Source organism: Cavia porcellus, unplaced genomic scaffold (assembly GCF_034190915.1).
Source record: "Cavia porcellus strain 051 isolate PalLab524CR breed Dunkin Hartley unplaced genomic scaffold, mCavPor4.1 scaffold_8, whole genome shotgun sequence".
NCBI lineage: Eukaryota > Metazoa > Chordata > Mammalia > Rodentia > Caviidae > Cavia > Cavia porcellus.
This window is the reverse complement of record NW_026947491.1, coordinates 2073632-2090248: the sequence shown is the minus strand read 5'-3', so window position 1 is coordinate 2090248 and position 16617 is coordinate 2073632. Positions and strand designations below refer to the sequence as shown.

Sequence of the window (16617 nt, the reverse complement as noted above, 5' to 3'; positions counted from 1 at the left end):
TTTATTTTTCTTAGGTATGTAATTCAAAAGTAACACAATGTCCTCAGGAAAAAGAAGGCAGCAAAACCATCTTTCCTAAGAGCATCTAATGTTTTAAGAAATACTTGTACTACCTTATGGTTTCTTGGTCAAAATACGAAACTTAAAGTTGCATTTAAATTTTCCTAACACAGATCAAGAGAACGTGAAGCTTTACATCTACATAATTGATGGAGATGACTACTCTTTTACTCCAAATCCATGAAAACGTCTATAAAGTGCAATAAAGGAAATACTGCTTAACTCAGATGCAGGAAGGGGAAATGCCTTGGTACTAATAGCATTCAAAGTGAGCGCACCAAGGAGAGCAGAAGTGAAAACAGCTTATTGGCTAGCTAGAAGTTGACACACATGTAAGTGGTGAAAGGCTACACTTGTGAAATACAGTTATCACACTACAGAAACTCTGTCCATAACCTTAGCAAGCAGAAACAAAGCTAGAGGCATGGCAGGAGAGAATACCTTGTCAGTGAAAGGGTTTTGGCCCAGACAGGACTCGGTAGCCAGAAAAGCCTCAACGGGAACCAGGAAGCTCCTATCTCCCCCGCCTCTAGGAATTTACCTGTGATGTCATCTTCCACGCCCCTGGGAACTTACCTATGGCGCCAAACCTAGCACCAATGGGCTACCCGTGCATCCCTGATGCCCCCTTAGGTTCTACCCCAAACCGAGGCTGCTTACATACCCCCCACACCACGTGTCTGCCAGAGAGAGAGCCGGACTCCAGCGGTCGGGAGTGCTGGTTCTCTCTCTCTCTGTGTTCTCAGAATAAAGGTCTCTTTTGTTTTATACTTCTCACCTTTTGGAAATAATCCTGTCAGTCAGTAATTACAACACAGAGGAGTGGAGCCCAGTCTACCTAATCCACAAGGTTCGGAGACACTATGCCAGCGCTGTACAGAAGAAAGCTGGCCTGGAAAACAATGGACGTCTAACCTAGAAAAGATAAACTCAAAACTTTACAGGGATACTTCTCATGCAGAGTACATGGGACTCTTTTAGAAACAAAAGCCTGCAAGAGATGACTTCAGTAAGATAACAAATCACACAGAGAAGCCACCAAAAAGAGACAGTCAACAAATGCAAAAGAAAAAAGGGTCAATGCGTCTTATTTTAAAGAGAAAAAACAATGAAAATACAGAATTTCAAAACCAGGTAATAGGAGACTGACAGTGGTTAATATATCCTTTATTGTTATCGTCAAAGTGGTCAACAGATATGTTGATCAAAAGTAAGGAAGAGGGATAAATTACAAGACAAATATGAGGAATCCTCTACAAAAAGGGTTAATAACACAAGAAAAAGGTTTCCATTCACTGATGACACAGGTAACACAGACCGTTGCTATCAGCTGCTCTCTGATGGAAGCTAGAGGAAGAAACCCCACACAGGAGGTGAGACTATCAGCATCTAAAGAAATAATGCTGAGAATTTTCCAAATTGAAGAAAGACATCACTCTAAAACAGAAGAAAACAAAACCACAGCCCACTCAGCACAGTGAACCTACAGAACTTTATTCATTGTGATGTGGAATTCAGGAACAGATCAGGTGATGACAGGGCCCAGAGGAACTCTGGAAGGCAGGCAGGTTTACTGTGCTAACAGAATGGTGGGAATCTCAATTCCAAATCACCAGCCCATTTGGGGTAAGGCAGTTACTTACACAGGTTCCAAAAGGAAGTACAAAAGGCAGATAATGTGGTGTTTACAGCTGGTTACAGTCTTGTCATATACTGCTAGACAAAATTTACTCTACGTAAGCTGACTGGGGTTACTACTGTATAACAAGCAAAAAGAATCAATCACTGAGACTGGGCACAGTTGTTCTCCAGGTGGTAAGTCTCTGGAAACTTGAAAGCAGCAAAACATAGTAACTGCTGAGTTACACTAATCTTGTAGCCGCCATTTGGAATGTCAAGGCTTATTAAATTTTGTAGCTTGCTAATTATTAAAACAGGCTGTATTTTTCAGTCTCATTCTTGACTACTGTTAAAAATATACTAATATTAAAAATATGTTTTAAAAATTTCCTTTACATTTAAAATTGCCTCTATAATTAAACTACCCAATAATTATTCTAGAAGAACAGAAAAAGTTAGCCTGCCTGCGTATCAAAAAATCAACTGCAGATGGCTGCTGACATCTCTGGATGCCAATAAAAAAATCAAAGGATATCTTCAATAGGCCAAAGGGGGGAACTGCCACCCAGGAGTCTATGTACACATAAACTGTCACTGAAGAATAAGGGCAAAAAAACATTCCCAGAGAAGACAAAGAGTTTAAGACTCAGATTTCCACAAAAAAGGGGGTCTTATATTTCATGAAGGAGAAACGGGGAAACTTGGATAAAATGAATCATGAACCAGTGGCTAGAAAACATGATAAAGCTAAATTACTACAAACTACAGAACAATACCAGTGATGACTCAAAAGGAACACTGCCAGCAACTTGAAAGACAGAGATAAACCAAGTTAAAGCAACAGAAGACAGACAACACCAAAAAGAGGAAGACATGGCAAATAACAGCAGCAACAACAAAATGAAAAACAAAATGATTAAAACAACTTCAATAAACAATGTAAATAAACTAAACTCACTTATCAGAAGGCAGAAATCATCAGGCTTGAACTTTAAAAACATGTCACAGACACCACACAATAATGGAAATAAAAAGACTTAAATAATACAGCCTTCAAACAGAATGGCCACCGTTATATGGAATAATTTTAAAGTATAGGTATGATGATTTTATTACACTCTAATAGAAAGCTACTACAAAAAGTGGTAAGGATATTGACAGACTGATGGATTTTTAGAAATAAAATTAGGCTAATCTAACAGATTAGCCAACATATAATAAATGTATGCATTGTCCATGAACACACACACACAAAAAAAACCCACAAACATTGAACAGGTACTTGGCCACAAATAAATCTCAAAATATCTTTTAAAATATCAGTGTTTAGTAAGACGTGGTGGTACGTGTCTATAACCCCAGCACTTGAGAGGCTGAGGCAGGAGGATCCCTGAGTTGGAGGCCAGCCTGAGTTACACAAACAAGTTCAAAACCAGCTTGTATTACTAAATTTAAATAAAAACAAAGCAGCAAACAACCCTGTGCCTTAGAAACTAAAAAAGCACACTCCTAAATAATCACAATGAAAATCATAAAATGTTCACGAATCCATAAAATAAGTACACTTCAAAACAGGTCCTGGAATACTTAAACTAAACTTGGAAAGAAAATTACAGACTTACATGTACTAAAAATAAGAAATAATGAGCTTGACAAACTAATAAATTTATCCACCACATAAAAGAAAATTTCAATTTCTATCAAAATGAAGAAAAATGAATTTTAAAAACAATAAGTTAGGTAATCGTGGTTAGTCCTCTGAAAAGATAAATCTCCTGACAAGATTGATAGAAAAAGCAAACATAAAAATAAACAATATGGAAAGGCTCCAAAAGTAGGGGTGCATACAAACAAAATTAAGATTTAACTCAAGAGAATATAGCAAATTTATGCTGGTACAGGTGTGACAGATACATGAAATGAACACTTTCTACAATATTTTCCATACCCACTTGACAAAAATAATAAAGATAATCCCTCGTTATAAAAATCTTTCAAAAACAGCAAAAGAAAACTACTTCGCATAATTCATATGGATTGGATAACGTAGATAATGTGGATCTCAAAATTAGAAAAGAGCTAGAAAAAAGCATAACACCAACCTTATTTTTGTTAACTACTGCAAAACATACCATTATAGCGATCAAAACCAGCAGTCTATAAAGGAATTAAGAATCTGCCTTTGTAGGATGAAACGTTTAAATGTTAAAAGGGGAAAATACTAGTTCTTTTAAAAATTAATTTGGAAAAAATTAATTTGGGAGAAAAATGTTCTGACAGATTTACGTCTCATTCAAATTAGGAACTGAGGGGGGAAGAACTTCTTTAAACCCAATTAAAAGGAATCTATGAAAATCCAAGATCAAAACCAGGTGTGGTGGTGCACACCTGTAATCCCAGCAGCACTCGGGAGGCTGAGGCAGAAGGATCACTGTAAATTCGAGACCATCCTGAGCTACAAAGTGAGCCCAAGGCCAGCCCGAGCTGCATAGTGAGATCCTGTCTCAAAAAGGCAAGAAAAAAAAAAAAAAAGAAAAAAGAAAAAATCTGACATCAAATCTCAAATATACTGATAAATTATTAAACATGGACTCCTCAAAATTACACTAGGTCTGTTGGAGCACGCCTGTAATCCTAGCACTCTGAGAAGCCGAGGCAGGCAGATTAAAATTCAAAGCCCATTCTAGACACTTAGTGACTTATCAAAACCCTGTCCTAAAATTTAAAGTGCTGGAGATGTAACTCGGTGAAAAGGCACTTCACCAGGAAAAAAAAATCAAATAAGAAAACTTATCACTTTCCATTGCATATCGCACTGTCCTAAGCAGAGAAAAAAGAACAATGCATGAGAAATACTAAAGGAATAGAATTATTATGATTTGCACGTCTGTCCTCCTAAAAAATCCAAAAGGAACTCTACAGAATAACAGAGTTCATTGGGCTGAAGATCTTTATCTACCTGAGACGTAGCACAAGATGCAAAAAACTAACAATGTTCCTACACACATAACCTGTTAAAAAATCTCCTCGCAGCAACCAACGATATAAGATGCCCTGAAACAATATGTATGTAAGACCTGTTTGTAGTAAAATGATAAAACATTTAACAGAACACTTCCTTGTAAATGTAGATGTGTATTCGTTGAAAGGAAGATTTAACAACCTAAATATATAAACTTAACATGTAAATCTAATGGAATTGGGATTTATGGAGAGCCTGCTCTGCTGGTTATTACATGGCTTAATGTTTGGCTTTCTGGTGTTAATAGGAGCATGATGCTTGAAGAATCTATCAATTTGAGTGCCTGGAATCTGCCTTAGTCTCGCCTCTCAAACAATGGTCACCCCACCCACCCCCACCCACGCCATGTGAAGACGCTGAACTGCAGCAGCCTGGACTCAGGTCCCAGGGAAATGTGTCCTGCCAACTGACACACTATTTCAGTGTGTTTAGTACTAAGGCAAGGGGCGAACTGTGGTTGTGAGCTCACATTCTTGCCTACAAGGATGGCATCTGCTCTTCTGCATGGTACAGGGCACTGCAGAAGGTTTAGGCAGAGCCAGGAAGTTCTTCTGTTCCTGTGCCTCAGATTTGTACACCTCCGAGAACAGATAACAGAGCAAGTAACAACTGGGCACTTGTATTACTAAAAACTCTTAGTAGCATGGAATAGAGATTATACGGTAATTCTACGTGTACTCCCTGAGGAACCGCCATATTGTTTTTCAATTCTTAAATTACCTACTTTAAATTAAAAAGAAACAAACTGGTTGAATATACTTTTCTCGTAAGGGCTTACATGACGCCGAATATCCTCTTGGGACTTACAGTACGATGGAGGAGGCAGAAAATAAAAAGTAAACTGAAGAATGCACTTATTGAATTATGCTAATTGCAAAAACAACAGCAGAGAGGGCGGGAGAAAGGAGCAGCACGATGATGGACAGGCAGGGGTCGGACGGAAACGCCGCCGTTCTCCGCAGCGCTGGAGAACTACGAGGCCGCGGCTGTGACCGCGGCACGCGGGACGCGGGGGCGGGGGGGCGGGGAGGCCCCACCTCCACACATGTAGACGAGGGCGGGATTCTGCCTGCCCCGAGAAACACGCTTCCAACTCATAAACGAGCCTGAAAGAAGTTCACGTCAGGTCTCCTGCGGGAGCCCGAATGAGCGCGACGTCCTGACGCCGGCGGTCCCTCGCACCCGCTGCCCTCCGGCAGAACGCTCCGGTTTCCAAGGCCGAGGAAGGCGGGCCCGGGAGAGGACAGGCGGGGCCGCAGTGTGCGCCGGGCCCCAGGAGGACGCCCCGCAGGAGCCTCCGTCCACAGAGGGGGAGACGCGCGGCGACCGAGCTCTTACTTATACTCTCGCTCCCGGGCGAGAAGATCCAGCGACGGGAGCGGGGTCCCCGGGACACAGCGTCTCTGCAAGACAGAGACAGCTGGATGACTCAGAGCGGAGCTCGCGGTGTCCCCGCCAGCCGAGCGCCTCCCCGGCCATGGGTCGGGAGGGAACTCACCCTAGAGCCCAAATTTTGACTCGCCATCTTTTGCTACTGCGACGCGGTTACCCAGGCAACGACGTGTCTTCTCGCGAGATCGCTCGTTTCCCCGCGCAGTCTCGGCGCTGGTGGGTGTGGCCGGCAGGCAAAATGAGCGCTGTGACTTCGAAGTGGAAGGAACGTTCTTAACCAAGTGATTCGCGTCTCTTTCTCAGTTCACTAAAAGCAGGGCTAGCAAGACCTTACCCAGTGCTTTTCAGCTAAGCTGATCCCACATTCATTTTATTTTAAATGCAATTAAAATTTTAAAGTTCTGATTTCTTTTATTATTATTTTTAAAAAATCTTTCTGCAGTACTGAGAATTACCCTCTGCCCTTTTAAATTTTGAGACAAGATCTGCAAAAGTGCTGAATTGCTCAGGCCAGGCTGACTTGCCATCCACCTGCCTCTGCCTCTTAGAACGCCAGCATTAGAAGCCTGGGCCACCACGCCCGGCGGTGAATTGCGGCACAGTTAGGAACCCAGTCTGGACACTGTCTCAGCTACTTCATCTATAAAACGGAAGTAGGGTAGTGTCCACCCCACACAGTGCTGAGGAGCGAGTGAATTCATGTTTAGGATTGTGCCTAGAACACAGTTAAGCCAATAATTCCAGTTGTTTTAGAATAAAATAGGAAGTTCTGAAATAAACCTTCACATTTACAATGAACTGATCTCCCTGCAAAGATACCAAGACCATTCAGTGAGAAATGACTCTTCAACAAATGGAGGACTACAAATTCACATGCAAAAGAATGAAACTGGGCCCTTGCTTGACATCATGACCAAAAAGATCAATGAAAGACCTAACTACAGAACTAAATACAAAGCTGCTCAAAGAAACCATGCAAGTAGATCTTTAGGTAACGGCCTCTTTACTATAACACCAAAAGAACAAGCAACAGAGTAAAAAGAGAAAAACAAGACATCACTGATATTTAAATTTTTTTATTTCAAAAGATACCATAAAGCAAATAAGCCACTGAAAGGGAGAAAATTTTGCAAAATGTATGTCTGGTCAGTGACTTGTGTCTGTAATTATTAAGATACAAAAATAAAAGATGAAAAAGTTTTTTTAAAAATGGGGAAAAGATCTTAAATAGGCATTTCACAAAGAAGATATATACAATAACTAAACAGCACATACTTTATGCTCAGTATCATTCTCCAGGAAAATGAAAATCAACACCACAATGAGAGATTTCGTACTCACTAGGATAACTCTAATAAAAAGAATAGACAATAGCGAGGGGAAAATGTCGAGAAATATTCTATAGTGGAGATGTGAGAACTTACATAGCCATTTGGGAAACAGTCTTGCAATTCTTTGAAAATTTATACAGACAACTCCTCCATGACCCAGCAACCCAGCTGTAGGTATGAAGCACATACACAAAAGTTATGTCAAAAAAGCGAAAGTTACCCAAATCATCATAAAGTGTGTAATAGGTAAGTAAGATGTAGTTGATAGAACTGTGGAGGACCGGCAGCAGCTGAAAAGATAAGTATGAAATATAAATGACCTTTATTTTGAGAATGTGGGGAGAGACAACCCCGACCCCCTGGGGCATGGCATCTCCACCCTGGGGTTGGTGATCTCTCTGTGGAACACGTGTAGTGAGGCACATAAGTAGCCTCAGTTTCAGGTGTAACCTAAGGGGGCATTAAGGATACACAGGTAGCCCATTGGTCTTTGTTTGGCACCATAGGTAAATTCCTAAGGGTGGGGAAAATAGGAGCTCTTTGGCTTTACTGCTACAGTGTCCTGTCTGGACCAAAACCCTTTCAGTATGTATTCATGTAGTGGAATATTATGTAGCAGCAATAAGGAACGAAACATCAATATCTGCTCTAATGTGAATAAAATTTGAAACTATGCTGTGGAGGAAGCTACTAACACAAGACAATATAAATGACTTCATTCCTGTATGACAAGACATTATATGAAATGTTCATAACAAGCAAATCCATGGACAGAGAAAATAGATCAGTGGTTTTCAAAATCTGGTATATAATGGGGCATTGATAAGGGGTTGAATTCTTATGATATAATAAAAGCATTTTAAAACCTACTGTAATGATGGTTGCTCAACTCTGAATACACTAAAAACGAAATATTGTACACTTTATGTGGATGAGTGTTCTTGTAATCCACAAACGAGCCCCCTGGAGCCCCCCACCTCGAGTCCAAAAATGGGGGCAAGACATGTTTTTTTAAAAAGCAGTGCTGATTTATTTTATCCTGGGCCCAATGACACAGTGCAGTTGGAGTTTGCAAAAGCTGTGTGTCTCCCTCAAAACTTTCCAGACTTTTTGTAGAAAGCACAGTTTACAAAGTAAGGGATTATGGATGTGGATCAGGAAATCTGCTAAGGAATGAGGAAGACCTTTGTTTCCCTTAGCAGAGGACACAGAAGTCTAGCAGGAATTAACAATCCTTTGTCAACTTATTTGAGCACAACATCTGTTATTTGTAGAGGGCAGCAATGGTTAACATATCAGTAAGGTCAGTTTCCCAGGGACTTACAATTCTTTACAGAGGGGAGTATTGATTAACATATCAATTAGGTCACCCAGGAAAAAAGACGCACACAGAACAGTATGGCAGCTTTACAGGTACTTTGGTCATATAATTTAGGCATAACACAAACGTAACGAAGCTCTTTTTGCTAGTGTACAGCAGTGTTAGGCAGGCAAAATAAACCAGTGAAACTGGTAAAACATTTCAAAAGGGCTAGGGATTTTTAAGTGCCTGCCTAGCATGTACAAGATCATGAGTTAGATCCCCAGTATGACAGAGAGAGGGAGAGGGAGAGAGAGAGAGAGAGAGAGAGAGAGAGAGAGAGCCATTAAAAACTATATTACAAATCAAGGAACAAAGAAAGATGGACCATTGTCAAAGTCTGTGTGAGTGGCCCCCAAGCCTCATGAATTATGAGCTGGACCAAATCTAGCACTTGTGATTGGTTCATTGTCTAGTGCTTGGGTTGGTGGTGTGAGTGTTTCACCGGCCTGGAGGTGGAGCCAGGATGCGATGTGTGGCGGGAAGAAGGCCTGTCTCCCTCGGTTGCCGGTTTCTGCCTTGCTGTTTGCAGTGGCCATGAATGGCTGCCTTGCCATGCCACACTGCCTTGGAGCCACCTAAGTGTGGACTGAAACCTACAGAACTATGAGAAATAAACCTTCCCTTCCCTCCTTTGGGCGTTGGGGATTTTGTCTCAGCAATGAGTAAAAAGTAACAAAAACAACCTAAACTAACATTAATTTAAAAATTGGAGTTGCTCTATAAATTTCAAAAGAAAATAACTTCAGATTTATTAGAAACAAAAGAGCACTGCAGATGAATAAAAAGGTCTATTTTCAGGAGTTATACTAATTGTTAGTGTATAAGAATCTAACAACAGTGTCAAAATGTCTCAAACAAAAACTGGTAGACTGAAAGGAAAGAGTCAAATCTGCTGTGATATTTGGAGCCTTAAACACGACTCAGTAATTGATAGCTCAAGAAACAGAAACTAAAGGATATGTTTGCCCTAAACAACTTAATGCAATAGCCATTTATAGAATATTCCACCCGACATTAGCAGAACACACATTTTTCACAAGTCACATGGAAGACTCATAAAGAGAGACCTAGTTCTGGGCCATAAGGCACACTGTAGTCCATGGAAAAGAACAGAAGATATTAAGTGAAATGAATGGTACACATAAGCTTAAATACTGCAGTTTCTCTTATTTGAGAAACCCTAAATATAGATATCAAACTGAAAGATAGATCATGGAAATTGGGGAAACAGAGCTTTCTCAAAGGTGAAGAGGATCAGGAGATGGAGGGAGAGGGGAGAGAAGAAAGGGAACGGGGTGAAAAGAATGAAGAGGTGCTGTGTACACGTATCCTCTCCCCACAAGGAACATGAACGCTGTGTACTTCAAACATACTAATAAAACAGCACAGAAATTACAGCCATTGTAACAAAGTACCGCCGTGGGGTGGAGGCTGAAAATGGCACCAGCGCGTGGGCGCGCAGGGATGGAGGCTGGAAGGATGCGGTCGGTCGTGGTACAGGCAGGACCAGTCAGTCCCCTTTTGAAACTGGGAGAAGGAACTTTCTTGACCTCTTCCTGGCTTCTCGCGGGGCTCTTGCTCCCTTTTCCTCGGCTTGCTCTTGCTTCCCTCCAGGCTGGCTGATTCTCAGATCTTACAGCATTCTCGCCATTTCTTCCTCTATACAACACTTTTCCATCTCATAAAGACACCAGTCATCCTGTACTGGAGCCACCAGAAGGACTTCATCCTAATCTGACTACATCTAGAAATACTTTTTCCAAATAAGGCTACCTTTACAAGTACTGGGGGTTAGGATACAATTCAATCTGTAACAGCAATAAAAACTATTTTCCCAGACCACCAGGAAATTAAACTAGAAACTAACAGAAAAAAATCTGGCAAATCATAAAATATATGGAAAGTAAACACTTTGAAATAATGCATAGGTCAAAAAAGAAGTGCCAAGAGAAATTTAAAATATTTTGACTGAATGAAGAATGGAAAATGTAACTTATCAAAATATGTGTGACCCAGCAAAAAGAGTGCTTAACATTAAGTGCAATATTAGGAATGAAAAACACCTAAAATCGATCATCAAAACTTCCATAAGTTAGGCAGCTAGACACAGAAGTGCAAATTAAATTTAGGGAAAGCAAAATAACAGAAATAATGAATATTAGAGCACAAATGAATGGAACTGAATACAGAAAAGTAGAGAAAATTGTAGACACTACCAGCTGGTTCTTTGAAAAAATCAATGAAATCAGTAAGCTCTAGGATGCTAACCAATAAAGAAGAAAGGTAATTCACACACTGACTGCTTATGTGACGTTCACTCAGGTGCAGGGGACGATTGTGTATGAAAGACCAGAAAAACAAAGTTCGTACATTCACGAGTTCTGGACATGGGAGGTGTAAGATGCCACACGTAAGGGCTCCTTGAGAAACCTCAGGATGGTCAGCAGACAAAAAAATAGCAATAGTTTAAGTATCACTTTATTTCTTTCCTGTGAGAGCCCCAAGGGATACATAAGGAGCAAGGGAGGGTGGACAGCAGAGAGCAGGAAGAACTTGTTCAAATGGGGAGGGGGAAGGGAAGGGAAGGAAAAGAAAAGGGATTAAAGAAGAATCAAAGAGGAAAATAGAAAAAGAGCTTTCGTAAATGGTAAGGAGAAAGGTTGAAGGGAAAGGAGGGGAACGGGAAAAAAGAATTTGGTGTACACATAATGTACAAGTACAATGCCCCATGATGAGTGTGATCTTATGTATGACAAACTTGTGCTAATAAAAATAAATAATTTCAAAAAACAGGAATGAAAGGAAACCTAAATTACAGCCTACGGGCGGGGAAGAGTAAGGGGTGAGCACTTGCTGAAAGTTTTGAAGCATAGGCATCGCTCCCAGCCACCTGGTTCTTGGTCTTGGCATGATCCAGTCACAGTGACCAAGACTTGTTGGGATGTGTGGGCCAGGTAGAGAAGTCGTGGCTCTAGATTAGTCCGAAGATCGAGAGCATAAATACACAACAAACTATTACTTAGCCACACAAAAGAATGGCGGTCAGGTGCATGCTGAGATACAGATGAACCTTGGAAATATTACCTAAGTAAAGCCACACACACACACATGCACATGCACAGGAACTGGCCCTAATTTACAGAGACACAATAGAACAGAGCTTACTTAGTCTGGTGTGATAATGGAATGAGAAATTATTTTTAGTAGGTAGAGAGTTTCTTTAATAGTGAAAATTGGTGGAAATGGATATTGGTGCGCCTCATACAGCATTGTAAATGTGTGTGAAACCAGCAAAGTTTCACATTTTAGAATGGTAAGTTTTACATGGCCAGGTGGGATTGAAAAATATAATGAATGCTTAAAATTAAAAAAAAAAAATTATTACAAGTGTGGTAAAGCATGCCTGTGGTCCCAGGACTTGGGAGACTGAAGCAGGAGGATGGCTGAGAGTTTACGGCCAGTCTGGATTACATAATTAGTTCAAAATCAGCCCAAACTACAGAGAGGCCCTATCTACAAACAGACAGACAGATTACAGCAAAAGACACATTGCCATTAATCTTCCTCGAAGTACTCCCTCTAACTTCAGGAACCTATTACCCTGCCCCTTTCTGAAGCAGCTCTGGAAGTTTGGTTTTGTGAGTATCTAGCTGCACTGTTGCGGCTGCCTTGATGTCCTGGTCATTTTGGGGAAGAACTGCAGGTCACATGACACCATATCCAGTGGAGAGAACCTTGTGCTTGCCAGGCAGGTGCTTACACCACTGAACTAAATCCCTGGCCCATGGGTTTACTCTTTGGTTGGATGGCACTCCACTGCAACACTCACTGTATTTTTAAAATCATCTTATAAAGACACAAAAGAGGGCTTTCAGAACTGCTTCAAAAATTGGCAAGAATGGTGGGATAAGAAAATCTAACGTGAGGGGAAGAAGTCTGAGAGACATTAATTGCAATGTGTCTTTAACAGTCAATAAATTTAAGCATTCTTTATATGTTTTGATCATACTTTATATGTATGCTTTTCTCCAATTAAAAGTAAAAGTAGAAAGGAATTTTACAAAAATACCTGTCCTGTTCCCACTAACTGTGTCAAGACCATCTCAGAAAGTCTGACATACAACTAAGACGAGGCAGGGAACAGGACAGCACAGAGTAATGTAGTATCCTAGAAAGATCCTGGAACTGAAATAGCAAATAAACCAACAAAATCTAAATAAATGATGGGGTTTTATTAATAATATATCAATAATGGCTCATTAATTATAAAAACATAACCATATTAATGTAAGGTGTTAATAACAGGGAACTACATTGGAACACTTTGGACCACAGTCTCACTTTTTCTGCAAATCTAAACCTATTCCAAAAATCAGGACTGTTTTTACAAAATAAAGGGGACTTCTGCTCAAACAGAATGAAGATCTAGACGATCGGGGGCTCTCATACAGCAAAAACGTAGATAATGAAAAAGACCCTTTTACGTCCATTGTAGAACTTGAGGGAAGTAGGAAAAATGTTCCTGTGTGCTCCTGATATGTACCTTTCTAGATCTACACCCTCCGAATAAACAAAAGTGGAGACAGACAAGTAAGAATAAGAATATTAACCTTAAAAATTGCCCATAAAAGAACCATGTTCAGAAAACAAGGCTTATACCAGCTACAACGTGGAGGACCAGAACCCAAGACTTTAAACTCGAAACTGAAAGAGCCTAAATGGTTCCCACAGGAGTCCCCTGGGCTGCTGGGAGAGAAATCAGAAGAAGTTTTTAAAAACTTAGACCTTCACAAAATTCCAACGCTGAAAATTTTTCAGCTCTAAAATACGGTGGAGCTATTTAGAAAACGTTTAAAGAAATGAGAGTAGAATTATAGTGATAATCAAGTAGCAAGAGACTATCAAAAATGACCGAATATGCATGACAATCAAATGGAGTTTTTATGCATGAAATATGTTAAAATGAAAATAGATGGATTGAGTGATAAATTGTTTTTTTTTTTTTTTTTTTTTTTTTTTGTCTTTTTCGTTTTTATCGGTACCAGGGATCGAACTCACAACTGCCTGCTTGCAAGCAGGCGCTTATGCCGCTGAGCTAAATCCCGGGCCCCAAGTGACAAATTGGAAAAAATAATAAACCATGGAATATCTGAGAAAAATTATCCAGAGTAGAGAGTAATGAAATGGGAAATAGTGTAAGAAATGTTAAGTAATATAGACATTAGTATAAAAAATTTTTATGTATACAGGATCAGATTCCTAGGAAGCAGATCTTAAAAACTGAGAAGCACTCTGATACAAGTTAATTGCTTAGAATTTTCCAGAATTTAGAAAAGAAAAAATGCTTAGATTTGAGAAGTACAATGTAGTACGAGAATACAACTTTACAAATCTCTTCCTATTCAAGATTTTAAAGTTTTAAAATCTTATTAATGTTTCCTATCAGAGTAGTGTAATTTTCAGTGTATAAATCTTTTACTGCCTTTGTTAGATTGACTTCTACGTATGCCATTTTTGGGTTTTTTTGATGTTAGCACGAAGAGTGTAGTTTTCCTAATTTCTTTCTCAGTGAGTTTGTTTGTGTATAGGAATGCTATTGACTTCTGAGTATGGACTTTGTACCCAGTTATGCTGCTGAGTTTACTTATTGAGTCTAGTAGTCTTTTGATGGAATTTTTTGGAGTCTTCTGTATAGAGTATCATGTCATCTGCGAATAGTGATAAATTAACTTCCTTCTTTCCTATCCTTATTCCTTTTATTTCTCTCTCTTGTCTGATTGCTCTGGCTAATGTTTCCAGAATTATACTGAAAAGGAGTGGTGATAGTGGGCAACCTTATTTTGTTCCTAATTTTAGAGTGAAAGCTTTCAGGTTTTGGCCATTTAGTAAGCTGTTGGCTGCTGGTTTGTCATAGATGGTTTTTGGAAAATTGAGGTAAAGACCATCTATGCTGATTTTCTCTATGGTTTTTACCATGAATGATTGATGATTTTATCAAAAGCTTTTTCTGCATCTACTGTGATCATCATGTGATTTTTGTCTTGGCTCTGTTAATCTGGTAAACACAGGTTGTGAGTTCGATACCCGGTACTAAAAATAAAAAATAAAAATGATGTTTTGTCACAATGTCTCTGCCTTGGAGCAGCATACCACAGATTGACACCTCTGCAACTGTGAGCTAAAAAAAACTTTTCTTCCTTTAAATTGTCTATGTCAGGTATTTTATCCCAGCAACTAAAAGCTAATGACCTTTCAGACATGGATGGGAAATTCAAGAGAAAAAAGGAATATATATTATCTTTTCTACTTTGATTGTCTTTACTTAATCTCCAGACACATGGAACAAATTTAAAGATTATATCATTTGTGATTTGAATCTCACAAAAGTATGTACTTTTCTGTATTTTGTTTTGGCCAGCTACTGAACCTCTCACTTGTCAGAAATGCACTTTTTAAAAGGAGAATAATAGTATTTATTTTCAAACAATACATTCCAGAGTTACAGGACACAGTAAATGGCTTGCCTTTTAATATCTAACTAACATACGCCTCTAGTTATTATTCTACATATGATTCCTCTTCCAGTTATGAGCCTTCAACATTTGCATGTCAAAAAATGATATGGTAAAAGACTTGTATATGTAATTGAGCTTTTTTAAAAAACTAGTGTTTTGAGAATTTAAATCACTTACCTTATGCTATAACCATCTTCCACTTCATAGGATTTCTTTGGTGTTGAAAAAGGCCTAGACTGTACCTCTCGCTGCTCTCTCTAGTTCAGTGAGTAAAGACATATGTAACATAGAACAGAAAGGAAAAGGAAGATATATTCTGGTACCTTTCAGAACACCGATCATTTCAGAGTTTTCCATGGTTTTTATAACATGAAAACACAGAATTTGAAAGATGACTAGTATGAAAATGAGGCCTGATGTATTACAGCTCCCCTTTTCATTTGCTCTGGGTTCACAAAGTCAATCCAAAGGGGAAATAAAAGAATGCAGAGGCTCCTTTAAGATATTTTAAGTTCCTGTTTCCCTGCTAGAATCTTCTATTGTTATACAGCATGCAATAAAAATTAAAAAGAGATAAAATGTTTTTGAAAAATGCATTTAATATGCAGGAAAATGTCTCAAATCAGGTAAAATCTGTGTTGTGAATATCATAAAGATGCTAAAAATCAATTATCAGGAGCAAAACTGCATCAAGAAAGGAAAACAAATACACACATTCTGTGGAGCCAAAGTTACACTCGGTAGCAGTTTCCGTGGGCTGGGGGGTGGGGTGCAAGGCCTTCTCCTGTCCAGTCCTCCTCAGTTTCCTTCTTTGCTTTCTTTTGGAAGAAAGGAAATTATTTTGTAGTGACTCTACATATGAATGTCTCATTCTATTACAATGTGGGGTCTTTCTGTCCCAGGAACTTCTTGTTCTAACACTGGCAAGACTAAAAGTGGAATAGGTTGGTTATTTGTGCTTGTTTTGTTTTCCTTAAATGAGAATTCACTGCTCTAAATTCCCTCTGAGGACTGCTTTCATTGCATCCTATAGGTTCTGGTAAGTTGTGCTTGTATTATCATTTGATTGCATATATTAATTTCTTTAATTTCCTCTATGACCCACTGATCGTTCAGTAACGTGCTATTTAATTTCCATGTGTTTATGGAGCTTTTGCAGTTTCTTTTGTCATTAATTTCCAATTTCATTGCACTGAGGTCAGATAATATGTGAAGGATAATTTCAATTTCTTTGCATTTACTTAATATATTCCATGGGTTAGTATATGGTCTATTTTAGAGAACTTCCCATGTGCATCTGAAAAGAATGTGTAT

General features: G+C 39.2%; 1 protein-coding gene across 10 annotated transcripts in view; it reads right to left on the bottom strand.

Annotated features, from left to right (window-relative positions):
* The window catches only part of Tex9 (testis expressed 9), a 30978-nt gene extending 24693 nt beyond the window's left edge, over positions 1–6285 (bottom strand). For 5 of the 10 annotated variants that reach the window (XM_063254249.1, XM_063254253.1, XM_063254250.1 and 2 more), the window contains exons 1-2: positions 6201–6285; positions 6041–6105 (exon numbers count right to left, since the gene is read on the bottom strand). In XM_063254249.1, the coding sequence (XP_063110319.1) occupies positions 6041–6105; positions 6201–6227 (92 nt within the window). In that variant the 5' untranslated portion in view covers positions 6228–6285. Of the gene's footprint in view, positions 1–838; positions 5022–5480; positions 5703–5739; positions 6106–6200 lie in introns of those variants that run through there. The other 5 variants (XM_063254256.1, XM_063254258.1, XM_063254251.1 and 2 more) reach the window with 4 other exon arrangements.
* Between the last annotated feature and the right edge of the window lie 10332 nt (positions 6286–16617).